A 17,282-nucleotide genomic window follows, 5' to 3' on the forward strand; every position below is an offset into this window, starting at 1 on the left:
CTTTCCTTCTAAAAAAATTTATGTTTAACTCAAGCCAACTGAGAGGTTACTCAGAATTAATAATTCAAGAATGGCAATAATAATATAAAGAAGTTAATCACTTATTATTTTGAGGCATATGAAATTGCCAACATTTGACTATTTATTAACATATAAAACACAATTTCTTCTGATTCTACCTAATAGTATTAAAAGTTACATAAAATAACTAACCATCCATTAATTAGAGAGCATACATGGCTTCTGGGAGAAGTATAAACAATGAGATATATCACATACAGTTTATTAGAGAACTACACTAACAAAAAAATAAACAAATTCTTCTGTGTGGTGGGAGTCTCAGTGTTTGCAAGGCAGACCTAGAACACAGTGACCATACTATTCTTGTGTTGAAATTAAGAGTGGGTGAAGTTGGAATGCTATCCTCCAGGACACAATATGGCCCAAAATGATTATCTTACACCTAAAATAGAAAAGGGGCTAAAAACTTAGACAAAAAGCATTTTATAATGTCCAGTTTCTGAAACATAACACTAAAGTCCAGGAAGAACTCATTATTTAAAGATTTCAGGGAGGGGAGGTAGAAGGAACCATCCAAACATTCTATTAAAAAAAAAAACAACCCACATTTAAAAAGAAAAAAGGGAGCAAGAAAAAGAAATGGCAGAAGGACAAAACAATCTCTATAAGCATATAACCACAGAAATGACCAAAGATATTCTCAAGAACTCCCAAAAATATTCTCAAGAACTCCCAAAAATATAAGCTTTATAAAACAAGAGCTTGAAGCAAAGATGCAAGTGCATAAGGAATAAATAAGTCATGAAAGGAAACAAAAACTAGGTTTCTAGATCTCAGGAAATAAGTAGAAAAGAACGATAAAACCATCACAGAAAATGAAAGTCATACTGGAAGTACCTAATGAAGAACTGACACTATTTGAAAGCAACAAGAATCATAGAGTAAAATCTTGAGAAAACTGAGGAAAATGAAACTGGGCAAGTAGAGTTTAAAAAGATAACAAAGAAAACAGACAGATGTAAAAAGCAGACCAAGGAGTTCCAGGCATCCTTGAAATACAGAGCTACAAAGGAGGAACAGAAGACATTTTCTAAGACTCTTTGGAACAGAAAACATTTTCTTTTTTTTTTCTTGAGACAGAGTCTCACACTGTCGCTCAGGCTGGAGTGCAGTGGCGTGATCTCGGTTCATTGCAAGCTCCGTCTCCCAGGTTCACACCATTCTCCTGCTCGGGCCTCCTGAGTAGCTGGGACTACAGGTGCCTGCCACAATGCCCGGCTAATTTTTTGTATTTTTAGTAGAGATGGGGTTTCACCATGTTAGACAAGATGGTCTCGATCTCCTGACCTCGTGATCCGCCCACCTCAGCCTCCCACAGTGCTGGGATTACAGGCATGAGCCACCACGCCCAGCCAGAAAACATTTTCTATTCTTCAACTCTAGCTCCTTCCTTCAGCATAACTGAAGATGAGATGAGAAAAAGAAAACATTTTCCTAGGTCATTAAGAAAACCTTTCAGAAATAAAGAAAATTTAGGTTTACAGAAAGGGTAAGTCCTAGGAAAGAAAATTACAGAAAATCATCAATGAAATACATTCCAGTGGAGTTACTAGATTTCAAAGATAAAGATTTCTAAATACAAGAACTCAGGGAATATAGTTCTCATAAGCCCTTTCTGAAAAACGGCAAGGTGATGAACTGAGGTGTACCAAGAGATGGAGAAATTCCTCCACAAAGCCTGGCGCTGAGCACTAGATCCATGAATGGAGTGGTGGGAGGGTGAGGAGGAGGGAGGATAAAAAGAAGAAAGTGAAGTGATGGACCTGATATTAGTTGTTAAAACAGTCCTGTCATACCAGTTACTGGATCTTTAGAAAATTAAGGAGAAAAAAAAAAATTTTTGTCTTTTTTGGAGCTTTGTGTTCTGACAAAATTTTTTACCAGGTTATACTCTGAGTCCGAAGAGTCTCAATTTGTTTACTCAAATTACAATATGGCTCATAAAGACAAAATTATATTTTAGTTGTGGTTTCTAAATGTGATTAATGACTCCAAGTTCCTATTAGTAGTAATTAACATTTATTTTACAAGTTCCAGAGAACATTTCTCAAGTTCCTTATTTAAATAAATTTATTATGGATTTTCATTGGAGATCTATTTTACAGTAGCATAGACTGGACAGCTTATGGCAGATAAAAATCTACCAGATCAGCATGCTGAAAGAGCTCATGCTTTAGGGGCCTTAGATGCCCTAGAAAGAATCCTATCTTGGCCGGAAACAGTGGCTCATGCCTATAATCCCAGCACTTTGGGAGGCCAAGTGGGCAGATCAGGAAGTCAAGAGATCGAGACTATCCTGGCCAACATGGTGAAACCCCGTCTCTACTAAAAATACAAAAATTGCTGGGTATGGTGGCGTGTGCCTGTAATCCCAGCTACTTGGGAGGCTGAGACAAGAGAATCACTTGAACCCAGGAAGCAGAGGTTGCAGTGAGCCGAGATCAAACCACTGCACTCCAGCCTGGCAACAGAGTGAGACTCTATCAAAAGAAAAGAAGAGGGGGGCGGGGGGTGGAGGAAAGAAAAGAATCCTATCCTGTCTGCTTACTCATGAACTCTTCTGTCACCTTGAAAACCAGAATTCTTTGGCATGTAAACAAAGCCAAATTCTACTAGGGAACTGACTTTTACATTGTGTATTTGTCTTGCAGAAGGGTTTATTTTTATATTTTAAATTTTAATTTCATTGTAAATTCTATTTAAAATGAATCATGAAAGTAACTTTCCCTTTTATGTAATGTAGTTCAAATGTTACAACTTTCTAAGTAGTTTCTGTCTTCTACTTACTGTCTGAAAAGATAACAGCTGCTTTAGGACAACTATGATTCAATGCTATGTCAAAATATCTGGTGATTCTCTTAAAAACCACATTTCACCCTATTCTGCCTTAAGATACACCTTCAAAAATAACTTAGAAGCTCTCATAGCCAAGAGGAATCTAAAGAGACAAGACAACTAAATGTAATACGAGATCCTGGAACAGATAAAGGACATTAGATTTTTAAAAACAACAAAGTTTGAAGAAAGTATGGACTTCCATTAATAATGTATCAATATTGGTTAAGAGAAAAAACTAGTTTTGGAGGTGGGAGAGAAGGGGCAGATGAGAACTGTACTATCTTGATAATTTTCTGTAAATCTAAATCTGTTCTGAAAAATAAAGTTTATTTTTATGGGCCAGACACGGCAGCTCACGCCTGTAATCCCAGCACTTTGGGAGGCTGAGGTGGGAAGATCGCTTGAGCCCAGGAGTTCGAGACCTGTTTGGGCAATACGGCAAGACCCTATTCCTATTAATTAATTAATTAATTAATTAATTAAAATTAAGTTTATTTTAAAAACCTTGGAGAGAAAAGGAGTAAAAGTAATTTAGATGTTGAGCAACAGATAAATGATAAACTAAACCATGTCATATTTTTCAATTTTTTATGTATTTCAGAAAAAGAATTTTGAAGATGTATGTAGAGTATAATTTAACTATGTAAAAACATTTATGAAAATGCTGAAAGGGACAAATGGTGTTAATTATTTGAGAGAGAATTCTGAGTGACTTTTTAATCTATTTTCTAAGCTTCCTTTAATATCACAAAGTTGGAGGTTCTTTAGTTTAAAAATTATAGAAAAAATAATTATAACAAAAACTATAGTGCCCACTATTAGTCTGCTACCCAGTTTTCACTTCTGTCTCCTCCTTCCTCACAGAAATCTAATCTTTTTCATACAAGAAATACATCTCACCTTCAACTCCACAGACAGATACTAAGTATTCTAATGAATTCAGTGTATGGCCTCCCCTGGTGACTGTAGTCAACAGCATTGTTAGACAGGGTCTCCCTTTTTGTGTCATATGTCATCAAGAAAGCAGGTAGCCTAATCGTACTGGCAGCCATCTTCACAACCACAGAGAAACCACTACTGGATTGCTGAGGACAGCAAAAGGCAACCTGGTAACATCATCCAGTCACTGACTTTACTGGGTCTGCAGTTGCACAACCTTTGAACTCCCACTTACATGAGATAATATTTTCTCTTATTAAGTCACTCTGGGTCAGGCATTTTTATAATTTGCTGCTAAAAGCATCCTACTACAAAATATTTTAAAAGATCATCCATGAGAAGCAAACTTCCCTCTCCCTCCATTCACTCTGCAACAGAAAATGTAAAGCTCTTACTACCAAAAATAAAATCTTAGTACTGTTAGCATCATAGATCTTGTAGAGGTATTCATTACACACTGACATGGAACTGCTGGGTTCTAGAGCATAAGAATACTATAAATGGCCCTTCCTTAAGCAACATAATTCTATCCTAAAGGTGCTCCCTTTATAATTTCCATGTTGAACTAGGCCCACAAAGTATACACCCAGATCACTTCATCTTCATGGAATATGGCAGCAAGGCCAGGAAGCCATCCCTGTCTCCTAGAGTGGATCTGTCTCGTCAGTACTGTCCCTATCCTTTGGTTATATCCTCTTTCTTGCATGTGCCACTTTCTAGCTGTGTCATGGTGCTTTAGGTAAGTCTCTTCCTTATCAATAGATGGGGGGGATCATCCATAAAAAGAATAAACATTTCTTTATTTCTGTATATCACTGAGACTTATATGCCTTTGGTGTCCAACACATGTTGGTGACTGAATATGTAAATAAACAAACTAATGCTTTGAACCTATTAGAGAGGCATACTATTCTTCCTTGAAATGCCAAAGGAAAGCTAAGAAAACTGAGGATGGCAAAAACAAATAAAACCCAAAGATAAATACTTCAGTAAATTATCCAGTCCTACCATAATTAGCTGCCACATTAGCAAACTTATTAACACATCAAAAAATCAGGAATAAAAAAAAATGCCTGCTACTACTGCTTTTACTCAAAACTGAACTTTTATCAGTTACTGTGTAGAAAATACCTCCTCTCCAATTGTGAGTTGCCAATTCAAGATAAGAAAAATAAATAAAAGTCATACAGATTAGAATGGAAGAAATAAATCTCTCATTACTTACCAATGATATGATTATCTACATAGAAGAGCCAAAGTAAATTACATCTCAAGTATTGAAATGAATAAGGGGATACAGCAAGATGGCTGGATATAGGATAATGTACAAAATTTCACTGTAATTCTACATGCCAGCAGCAAAAAGAAAAGACAACTTCAAACATCTGTTCTTCAGAAGACACCATTAATAACATGAAAAGACAACTCATAAACTGGAGAGAAGATAATTTCCATATCACTGACTGCTAAAAAGATTACTTTCTGGAATATGTATTTTTAACTCCAAAAAAATCAAATGACAAACAGCCCAATTAAAAATGGGTAAAAGCACCAACGTATGCTAAAATGAATGGGTGAAATTAAGCAGAAACAGAATACTACACAGACCCAAAAATCTTTCTAAAAATATTATATAATAATTACAAGGGAAAAAAGTAGTAAGTTAGGAATCACGGCAGATGCCTCCTTAACCGGGTGATCAAGGTGAACATCACCAGTATCATTTACTGACATTATGTGCCCCGGATAAGATACCTCTGTGGTATCTTTCCCAATAATGCCTAATCTCGATCTAATCATGAGAGAACATTAGACAAACACAAACTGAGAAACATTCTACAAAATCACTGGCCAGTACTCTTCAAAAGTTTCAAGTTCATGAAGGACAAGTAAAGAGTAAGAAATGTCACAAATTGGAGAGACTACAGAGTCACAGCTAACTGTAATACAGGATTCTGGACCCAGATTGTGGAACCGAAAAAGAATGTTAGTGGAAATAATGATAAAATCTGAGTAAGACCTATATTTTAATGGTATCATACCAAGATTAATTGCTTACTTTTGGTAAGTATTCCATGGTCATGTAAGATGTTAACATAATGAGAAGATAGGTAAAACATACACAGGAACTCTCTGCTCCATTTTTGCAATTTCTGTAATCAAAATTATCTAAATAAAAAATTAACTGTTAAAAAATGGGTAAAAACATGAAGACACTGTCTAGAAAAGGAAACATGACCACGAGTATGTAAAAATATGTTCAACTTCATCAGTAATTAGGGAAAAAATAATGAAAATCATAATGATTATCACTATTTTTACCCACCTGGCTGGCAAAAAAATGAGTCTAACAAGTGTTAACAAGAACGTGGAGCAATGTAACCGTGTACACACTGCTGGTACGACTAAAAAGGGGTAAAATCACTTTGGGAATGGCTTGGCTAGAAAGTTGTAAAGTTAAACATGTACCTATGTATCATCCAGTAATTTCATTCTTAAGTAGAATCTAGAAAAACTTTAGTTAATGAGCACTGGAATGTTTGCAGGAGCACAATTCTCTGTTCAACCCAAATGTACACTGCTAAATTATGGTATATTTCTGGAAATGGAAATATTATGGATTAAAATGAGTTAAATATATGAGTATATTTTAGAAACATGTTAAATGAAAAAAGGCAAGTGACAGAATATATAAAACATGGTATTCTGTATAAGGTTCAAAAACAAGCAAAACAAAATAACATTATTTAGGGTTATAAATATGGGTAAATTATTTTTTAAAGTACATTTTCATTAGTATATTTGAGATAGTGGTTGCCTCTGGGGAAAAAATTATCATTTACGATATAGGAGAACAGACAGGGAACTTGAACAGCATTGGTGATGTTATATTTCTTAATCTGGTTCATGAATTCATGGGTTGGTTTTAGTATTAGGTTTCAAAAATTATGTAAGTGTTACATATATTCTTTTTCCGGTGAAATATGCTTTATAATTAAAGTTGATAAATATTTTAAAAACAATATTTTAGTCAAATGTATACCAAAACCGCAATAGTGATCATTTCTGGGGATGAAACTCTGGGAAATTTTCATTTTCTATAGTACACATTTGAATAAATTTAACAGTAAATATTTAATATGTATATATTTGGAAAAATAAAATTTAAAAATGTTTAATTTGATATTTCAAGAATAGTTGTAAAAGAGAAAGCTTTCCTCCCTAGAGTTATTTATAATGATCACCACTTCAATTTTTCAGCACTAGAGCTCCTCCCTGAATACTGCATGATTCATTCACTCACAATGAATGACGTTCCAACTGAGTCCTACTGTAAAATTAATCTGAATGGCACTGAAACAACATTCCCAACTTCCTACATATGATAGGTGGGGGCCTTGGGAGACATATAAACATTCTTTATAAATAAGCATCAGATCTACTATCGTGGGTGGTGTGTCCATTAAAAACTTATTGAGGGAAGGGACCAGCTACAGACAAAAAAATATAACAAGAAAGTCCTTCAAATTGGCCTCTTTGCCTTAAAGAAATCAGGAACACTTAACAGTCAAGATTAGTGTTCTCAGTCATTCATCATCTTTTCTCTACTAAATATTCTTATAAACTGCTAGTCTTACAACTAGACAATATAAAGAAGACAGTCATGCACTCTTGCAGTGATTAACACTATCGTATTACTACTCTTAAATACATGCTCTCATCCATGTTGGTCCAATGTTGGAAACTCCATGCAAACAGATATAATGGCATCACAGCCCTGAGAATGTACCAGTGGGGAACAATCAAACATCAACTACACCGAGGGCCCAAACTTCTAACAATACAAAGTAAAAACGAAGTGTGGCAAATACACTTGTCTTTGGCTGTATATTTTATCTACTACTTTCTATAATCAGGAGAGAGAAAAAGTTATTTTCGCTTCTTATGGTTCAGTACTACGACATAGCAGAAAGTAGCACTTAAGGAATGGGGACCTCAGGAAAGGTGTTTTTGTCAGTGAAAATAGATAAAAGCATGGAGAAAAGAAGTACGTGTCAACAATACTGAGTTATTTAAGAAAAGGTCTTGAAATTTAAGAATGAATTGGTGTTGATATGAAGAGAGCAAAGAGGAAGCTGAAAGGATTTAATGAGTATAAGAGGAGGCTGATGGTTATCTAAGGTCCTCTACATTGTAATATTTTCCAGAAGGTGCACTAGAAATTGCAGTTGAAGATGGCAACTTTGGAAGAACTGCCAAAACTGCATACACTGCTCGTCAAGGAAAGGAACGATTTGGTAACCTAAGCCTGTATCTGGATCATTCTCCTCCATTCCTTTAACTTTTGCTCTGCCTCGACCAGGCTTTTCTCAGTGTTGAACACACAGTTTTTTCCAAAGCTGATACTTACAGGCCACCAGGTGGAGCCCAACAGTCACAAAAAAAAAGAGCCCCCTCCTCAGCCTGATTTGCTTTTTGCCTCCTAGCCGGCCAGGTCCATACCCCCTGAAAAGAACATACAAAATCTATAGATTTGGTAATGCGAGTCCATAGCATTATATAACTTGTTTTCTCCCTCAGAGCTGTCTTTAAAGAATATGCTCTCAAAAAGATGAAGCATTCCTTTTGCAAAGGGAAAGATTGGATACAGTTATTTTTCAGTTTGCTAATCTTGGAGCCTATGTTTCAATGAAACAAACTCATTTCTTCTGTTTGTTTTTTCTATCAATCTAGTCATGGTTTAATTTTTCTACTAATTACAATTCAATGTATTTAATGTAATTTAATGACCACCTCTTCAATTCCTGTCTACCCTATAAGAAATTGAATATCTACCAAAATAGAATGGAATGTCAAAATATTTGCTTCCATCAGTCAATAAATATTGCTGACTGGCTAATAACAACCATAAGGTGCAAAGCTAGAAGACAAAGGCGATACCAGAAGAGACCCCCCACCCCCTACTTCCCATCTCTACCACAGTCCTCCAAGGTCAGAATTTCCCTTCCTCTGCTTTCACCTCACTCCATCATCCGCTCCAGTGGAACCTGCTGTCCTTCACACTCATTAAAGCCAGCAGCACTGTAACCCATTCTCTGTTTCTCATTTCCACAGCCTCCCATTAAGCCTAGGCAATCCCATGTTCAACCAAGAACTTCTCAGTCTATACTGACCTATTCATTTTTCTCCTCCTCCTCCACCCTCAAAGCCACCAGACTTTGCTTGATAATATAAACATGTCAATTTGCTCTAGGTCGGTTCATGCCATATATCTTCAGTTAGCCTTCAGTGTTGCCAAGAAACACTATTAAGTTCCTCACAGTAGCTGCTGTAAAACTTGCCCATTTTATTCAAGATTTACCCTTAAATATTCAAGAAGAAACCATGACAAATCTGGGAGAAAGTGACAATGATATCTCTACGCTCATGACATCCTGGAAAGAAAAGCTGGAACTGTAAACTCCAGACTTTAGATACCAGATTTCCCCAAGGTCTGAGAAAATATAGGCATGAATTCCACTGCAAGAGTTTCTAAAGGGAAAGATGATTTAAGAGAGTTGGGAAGCTCTTAAAACTGTAAATCTGATTATATAATTGCAGATCATTCCAGCGAGGAAGCCAATGTGGCTTTTTAATTATCCTGGACCAGAGTCTAGTACTAAATATTAAAGGTACTAAATATGTTGTGATGTATAACAAAAAACAGTGATCCCTAAAAGCTAGCAAGGGCTCATGCGTTTTGATAGCATTACAGAACTAAGATTCATAAAAATGTGGTAGATGTAATGTATAGAGAGGTGAACAAGGTTCAAATGAGATCTCTCATGACAATTCTAAGAACAAGATAGCAAATAACTTAATAACAACTGGAAGTCTCCAATGTTGTAATACTCTTTGAGCTGCCCCTAAATGGTGGCCCCCGAGGCAGCACTAGGGTGTCAGAGAAGCAATGCTTACAGCAAAGGGGACGCCAAGTTCCATGTCCTCCCTAAGGATCCTTCCAAAGCTACTAACATCATATATTCCATTAATGTGTGCATTCTATTCAATTTTTTTTGTTAAATATCTGTGCCTTCTCAATTTGGCATTCTCCACCTGAGTTTTTATACTTGTTGTATGCTATTGTCAAGCATGGACTTTGAAGTCATAGAACCTTAGTCCTCATCATTTTCTGTTCCAAATTACTCCTTGTGTGTTTTCTAGCTTGATTCATGGTGCAACATCTTCCTAGTCAACCTGGCTCAAGACGTTGGGGTCATCAATTCATTTCCATCTACTCATCTGACCAGTCAGCAAATGTTCACTAAGTGTCCTTGTCCTGAAGGAGCTCATGGCCAAGTAAAACAAATAAGCAATTGCAATCCAAACAGATGAGAGCTCTAATAATAGTACTAATAGAAGCTATGGGAGCACCAGAAGGGAGGCCTGTGAGTCAAGGAACATTTTTTGAGTGGACAATTGAGTTGAGTTTAAAAGTTGAGTATTTCACCAAGCAAACACTAGAGAAACGAGAAAGCCACTGTTAGGAAAGGAAGTGTAACGTGCAGAAGTTTGGAACTATGAACATACACAGTCAGCTTGGGAAATGGCAAGTTGGACTTCTGATAGTGAAGACCATGGAAGGAACTGAGATGGCTCCCAGTGAACTGTGGTTAAATGCCATCAGCATCCACCCACTCCCCCTAGTCAGAGCCCTGAAAGTTCATCCAAGATTCTATCCTTCTCCCTCATGCCCCATTTCTAATTAGTCATCACATCTGGGAAAATTTACCTTCTTAATCTCCCCTGAATATTTTCATTTCTTTTGTTTCCTCCACTGCAACTCTTTATTTCAGGTTCTCCCATCTCATCTGTCTTACTGCAATAGTGTATTATGACCTCCTGCTGCTAGGCATGTCCCTCCTCATCTATTCTTTACTCTCAGTCAGAGTGATCTTTCAGCAAAGAGGCCTCTGTCCTGTAAGAAATGATCCTGGATTTCCCCCTTCACTGACCTCCTCTAAATTCCCCCAAATTATTTTATTCCTATGGAAGAACTTACAACTTCTGTTTTGTACTATAGGTAGAACTCAAAGAGATAAAACAAGTCATCTGTTTTATCCACGCTCATTCCCAGAGAGTCCCACAGCACTGCTAATTGGGTGTGAATCATGGATGGGACTCTGGACCCCCACCTCTGCTTGAAACTACTGATGAGGGAAAAATACCTGCCTCAAGCTAGACCAGTAAGATTTTCCACCATAGAAATTCTGTATTGTGATCTAGACTTTAGTATGTAACTGCCATAGGACTGGCAGTACCATTTTGGGGCCATGTGTGCTGCTGTGCAGGTAGAAGACTACTGTGCAGAGAGAAGCAGAATAACACAGCTCATATGCAAAAAGGGGTAAAGAAAAGATACTGTGTGGTGGCTGGGCTAGTCACAGGGGTGAAAGAGAAACTGTGGTTCCTTTGTTGCCTTGTTAGTTCTGATTTTCTCATGAGACTTCCTCAATTTCCTGCTCACCAGCTTCTTATATTAATCTCTACTTTTATTTAAATTAGCTCAAGTGGGATTCCACTCCTTAGAATCAGATTATCCCTATGATATATGTATATGCAAAAATCCTTTTGCATTAGACTATAAGTTCCTTAAATAATGAATCCATAGCTTGTTTACCACTGTATTTCTCAGATAATATAGCACAGTACTTTACACATAGTTGAACCAAAACCTGTCTGGTGAACTAAACATAACTACAGAAGAGGTAAATGACTTTGAACTTGAATAACTAGAAGCAATTACATAGGCAAAGCAAGTCCAATACTTTCAAGGACAGAGGTATAGGAGTAGGGAAGAAATTCAGAAGGAAGCCACCTTAGCTAAACTTGACTTTTTGGGGTAGTTTTTACGGAAGCTAACCATACACTTTCGTACCCACAGCAGGTATTACCATCACACTCCTGGTCAAAGCCTGGCAAAGATAAAGGAGGAAACCTAGGCAGTCATAGCACAGCATGTTCTGATTAAGAAACAGTGATCTCAGTTCTTAAAGATCAGTAACGGATAACCAGAACAAAATGGCAAGGCGACCACCAACATACTCAACAGCTGCAGCCCTCACCCCTCGTACAACAGACGTCATCTGAGATATTCATCAGGAAAACCTACCATATTTTACTTCTTAAAATAAACTTTCTCTTTTTCACAAAGATTTTAAAAGGCATATTTTCATAAATAATTTTTATGTCCTTATATTAAGAAGGTAGAGAAAAAACATGATGTTTCCATCTAAATATGATTATCTTCATTTTTTATTTTGAAAATTATATAATTAATATATGACTATCATCTTTAAATATTATTTCTTTAGATCCAGCAAATGTGCTTGAGGCTTCAAAGCCTTGACTCCCTTTTTGTTGTATTTTACCTTCAAGAAAAGGGTTCCTGATGAAGTAATGGCTCAGCTATAAAAAAATAAAAATTAAAAAAGACCTAGAAGACCATGAAAGTAATAAGAGAAACTCATACTATGAAGATTTCCTGACTACACCCTTACAACTTGAAAACTAAGGAAGCAGTCCAATCAAGTACACACAATGGGATACGACAGAAAGGCAGATAAAAAACAAGGCTGGATTTCCTGGTTTGATGTGAAAGTCTTCCTCTTTTACTGCCAAACAGAGTGTGGCTGCACAATCAACAGGACCAGGTGGCACAACCGTTACTGGGCCTTTTGATTTGATGGTGAGAAACTGGCAAGCTTGTAAGAAGGACTATTTAGGGCTCAAGGGGTTGACATCACTTTTGGATAATAAGTTAGGCTTTAAAATGATGACATTGCAATCACACCACTTGAGAGGAAAAAAAGAAAGTACAACTGTTCCTAAGTAGCTATGAGATCATTTAAATCACACCAATCTTCATATAACTGAAAAAGTGGCACAGGTAGTGTTTCTTATATATGAAACACTCTTATATATAACACACACATTTGATTTGGCTTATTTTGCTAGGCATAAGAAGCTAAGTATAGAATAAACCTGATACAAGCAGCACATTGTAGCCATCCATTCAGTGCTGACTCTCCTAACCATAGGACATTCCCAGGAGGGTACATCCTGTACAAGTGAGATGACCAACAAGCAAGACATTAAACTAGAATAAAAGTAAATCAACAGGCTCTTTTCTAGATTGTATACCTTTATAGTCATTTCCTGTGAAACATAAACCAGACATCATCTATAATAAACACTTAATGACATAGCTAAAACAATGCTTTTCTTTCAACATGAATACCAGTTCTAAGAAGAAAACAGGCATAGCATTTAGTGAAGCAATTAGGTCCAGCAGTTTCTTCAGATCAAAATGAAGTGGCCATCCATGATGCTCTGGGACTATGTCATGTATATTTAAGTTAGATTGATTTCTGACAGCTTCCACAAAAACATGGTACACCTTTCCTTCTTACAATAGGGTAGTTTTTAATGCCATAGGCGAATTCAATACCAAACAAGAATGCCATTCAAATACACCTTCATGTTCATATTTTAAAGCAAAGGAACCTGGGGTCTCCTGAATATGCCTAGACTTTGCATGGTTTAACACTAGCATCTACAAGGAGAGGACTGGTTGTTTGACGCAATGAATTATCTGTGGTACACAAGTACAAATAGTACACATGACATTAACTAAACAAGTAGAGGTTCCTTGGTAATTCAAGGAACATACAGGCAACCAGTTGAGGTGGCAGCTAAGGGTGACTTCTGAAGAATCAGGACCAAAATACAATGCTTTTGTATGAAACTATGCTTCAATAAAGAAATAATAATTAAAATACACAAAAAGTTTACCTAAAGACCACCTAAACTGAGTTCTGCCTGTGACCTGTAGTTTTTCCTACCAGAGATCACCTACCCCAGGGCAAAACTGCAGTCCTCCTTCCAGTCCACAATGCGGCAGATGAAGAGTGTGTTGGCATAATCTTTAGGCCGTGCCACAAAGTCCTGGGGACAGTCCTTGAGAGGCACATAAATTCTAGGCACTCGGTGGTCTGAGGGAGAAAACAGGGCGTATTTCTTAAACAGTTCGCTGTTCTTATCAGCCAAGAGTTTGAGGAAGCCGGTTGCTGCTCGAGAATGTTTTTTCTCCAAGATGTAAACCACCTAAAAACACCAAAGATATAGTCAATGTTGTTTATCTGCAGTACTGAATTACACTTGGGAGAGGTCAGCAGGTTATAATTTGATCAACTAGCAGGAACCAGCAGTTTTTCTAGGTCAAAATAAGTGCCTCTCAGTGATGATCTGTGACTAAGTAATCTATATTTAAGTAGCAACAAGTATCTAGTAAGCATATATATCCAAGAAAAATTATGCAATACATGGATGAATTAAATCAAAGAGCTTTATTACCATGACCTGTGTCTTATAAAGACATGTGGGACTCCAGCAGGGAAGTATAGCTCCAGGTATTTGTTCCACATTATACTTTTCTCCCATGAACAATACCAGTATCTCACAGAAACAACACGGTAGGTGCTTTTTGTAAAAGAAAAAGGGTTATTAGATATAAATTACTTCTCTTAATTATGTCTTCAACAGCTGAAAGGAGAAATATTTGATCTTCCTTCTTTCCAAGATTAAACCCAAGCTCTAATTTGACTAGATGAAGATTGAGGTCACCACTCCACCACATACACATGTGATTTCCATTGAGAGAGAAGTATTCTCCGAGAAAATGAGTTTTCTCCCTCACCCACTCCCCACCCCCGGAACGCACTCCTCCTGCAGTGCTTCCTTTACCCACTGTAGCCAGTCTGCAGGTTCATCCCTTCCTCAGAGCTGCTTGCTGACATCCCACCAGACCCCTGAACAAAGATTCAGCCTGCAGTTGAGCTGGCTACTGCTCTTCTCTATGTCCCTGACTCCATGTGGAATCTCAGCCCATTTGCAGGAAACCTCCAAACCAGTTGAGTGCACCACACCTCTCCCCCAGTCACTCCCAGCTACTACCCCACAGGAAAGCACCTTAGGGCACCCGTCTTCTCATGCAAGCTCACTCCCAAAACATGCTCTACTTTTTCCCTAACTCTTCCTTCTTCCCTGAAAAACATCTATTTTAAACAAACTGCTGTACCCTCTTTCAAGAAGGCTGTGGGACGCCCCCCTCCCCCTTGCATGTAACTATCTGTCCTAAGGACTGTCTTCCCCAGCCCATTTGGGAAGAGGATGCTCCTTTTCCCACATACAGCCCCTGAAATTGGTGTCCGTGTTTTCCCATGCTGCACCGCCACGACCAGACCTTTACTCTTCCAGCCTCATGCATGTATGTGCACCCTCGTCTGGTTCAAGTGGTCCCCTTCTTGTTATCATCTCCTGGCCTCCTGGTTACTCTGTGAAATCTGGCTTACAGTCTGGCCCTCCCACGTCTACCCAGGTGAGTAACTTAGTCAACATCTTGTCCTCACCGTTCCGCTATCTCTTCAGCAACCTTCACTTCTATTTGACTTCAGCAACTCGTCCTCATGGCCACACCTCAGCATCATCTGGAACTAGTCCAATTCCAAAACCCGCTCTCTGACGAATCCATCACACAGCTCACTTGTTCTCCAGTGCTGCACTCCACAGGCTTTTTCACCACATCAAGACTTCTAGCACCTTTAATCCTTGCCTGTTCTCCAAGTCTGTTAGCTACGTCTAAGCCTCGAATCCTTTCCTCCCTTCCCAGAGCCACCGTGTGTGTGTGTGTGTGTATGCGTGAGTGTGTGTGTGTGCGCATGCACAATACCAATACCACATGTACCCTTTTTTTTTCCTTTGGAGACAGCCTTGCTCTGTCACCCAGACTGAAGTGCAGTGGTGTGATCTTGGCTCACTGCAACCTCTGCCTCCCAGGTTCAAGCAATCCTGCCTCAGTCTCCTGAGTTTCTGGGACCACAGACGCGTCACAGTCACCACTCCTGGATAATTTGTTTATTCAGTAGAGACAGGGTTTCACTATGTTGTCCAGGCTGGTGTCAAACTCCTGACCTCAAGAGATCTGCCCGTCTCGGCCTCTAAAAATGCTAGGATTATAGGCATGAGTCACTGCATCCAGCCTTGAGCCACCATATTCTATCACCTCAAATCCTCTTACTCAAGCTGTCAAATGCCTTCTCTTCTGATCCTTCCACCAACTCACCACCCTAAAAACCTTCAGTCCTGGAACATTTCAGCCACCAGTATTCTCTAACCTTAAACGCAAGGTATAGAGTTGATCAGCAAAGAAATTACAACTGTACAGATGGATAGCATTATACATTGTTATACAACTTTTGCTAGAACCTTAAATTCTCTGAAGATATATTTTCACCTGTCCCCATTCTGCACAATCTCTCCTTTCATCTTCACTCTCTTGATCCTCTCCCAGGGCTCCAGTTTTCTCAATGTTCAATCTTTTTGTTGTCCCACAACTCCCTGAGGCTCTGTTCAATTTTTTTCAGTCTGTACTTTCTTTGTTCAGATTGGGTAAATTCTACTGATCTGTCCTCAAGTTCAATGATTCTCTGTTGTGTCGTCTCTACTACTGAGCCTATCCAATAGTGTTTTTACTTCTGTTATTGTACTTTGCAGGACTATAATTCCCATTTGGTCCTTTTTATAATTTTTTTTTTTTTTTTTTTTTTGGAGACAGAATCTTGCTCTGTTACCCAGGCTAGAATACAGTGGCATGATCTCGGCTCACTGCAACCTTCGTCTCCTGGGTTCAAGTGATTCTCCTGTCTCAGCCTCCCCAGTAGCTGGGATTACAGGCACGTGCCACTGCACCCAGCTAATTTTTGTATGTTTTTAGTAGAAACAGGGTTTTGCCATGTTGGCCAGGCTGGTCTTGAACTCCTGACCTCAGGTGATCTGCCCACCTTGTCCTTCCAAAGTGCTGGGATTACAGGCGTGAGCCACCGCGCCCGGCCTTTTTATAATTTCTAAATCTTTGCTGAGATTTTCTATTTTCTCAAAGGTTTGAAGAAAGTTTTTAATTGCTTATTGAAGCACTTTCATGATGGCTATTTTGAAATCATTGTTGGGTAACTGCAAGAGCTCAGTGCGGGCATCAAATGATTGTCTTCTCATTCACGTTGTGATCTTCCTGTTCTTGGTATGACGGGTGGTTTCCAATTGTATCCTGGACCTTTCGGTTATCATGTTAAGACACTCTGGGTCTCAGTTTAAATCTTTTATTTTAGAAGGCAGTCACACACCCTGTTGAGGTTTAGCATGCAGGTCCTGACCTACTTTTGTGGGCTGTAGTTTCAATGACAATTTCCTTGGAAAACAGCCTTTGCAGTGCTATCTTGGTATGTTTGGTTTATATGGTATCACTGGGGGTCCCGCTGGTCTCTACTGGTACTGCCTACGTGGGTGGAAAGAAATTCCCCAAGCCAGGCCACCTGGTCTAAGTGTGG

General features: G+C 38.3%; 1 protein-coding gene across 4 annotated transcripts in view; it reads right to left on the bottom strand.

The window, feature by feature from the left end:
• Positions 1–17,282, bottom strand: part of LOC104655173 (DIS3-like exonuclease 2) — a 324,355-nt gene that overhangs the window by 184,457 nt on the left and 122,616 nt on the right. For all 4 annotated transcript variants that reach the window (XR_004053181.1, XM_030916406.1, XM_030916405.1 and 1 more), the window contains exon 7: positions 13,757–14,004. Coding sequence is in view for 3 of the 4 variants with exons in the window: in XM_030916406.1 (XP_030772266.1) it covers positions 13,757–14,004 (248 nt within the window). In the remaining variant the exon portion in view is untranslated. The remainder of the gene's footprint in view (positions 1–13,756; positions 14,005–17,282) is intronic.

The sequence above is a fragment of the Rhinopithecus roxellana genome, chromosome 14, assembly GCF_007565055.1.
Source record: "Rhinopithecus roxellana isolate Shanxi Qingling chromosome 14, ASM756505v1, whole genome shotgun sequence".
Classification (NCBI taxonomy): domain Eukaryota; kingdom Metazoa; phylum Chordata; class Mammalia; order Primates; family Cercopithecidae; genus Rhinopithecus; species Rhinopithecus roxellana.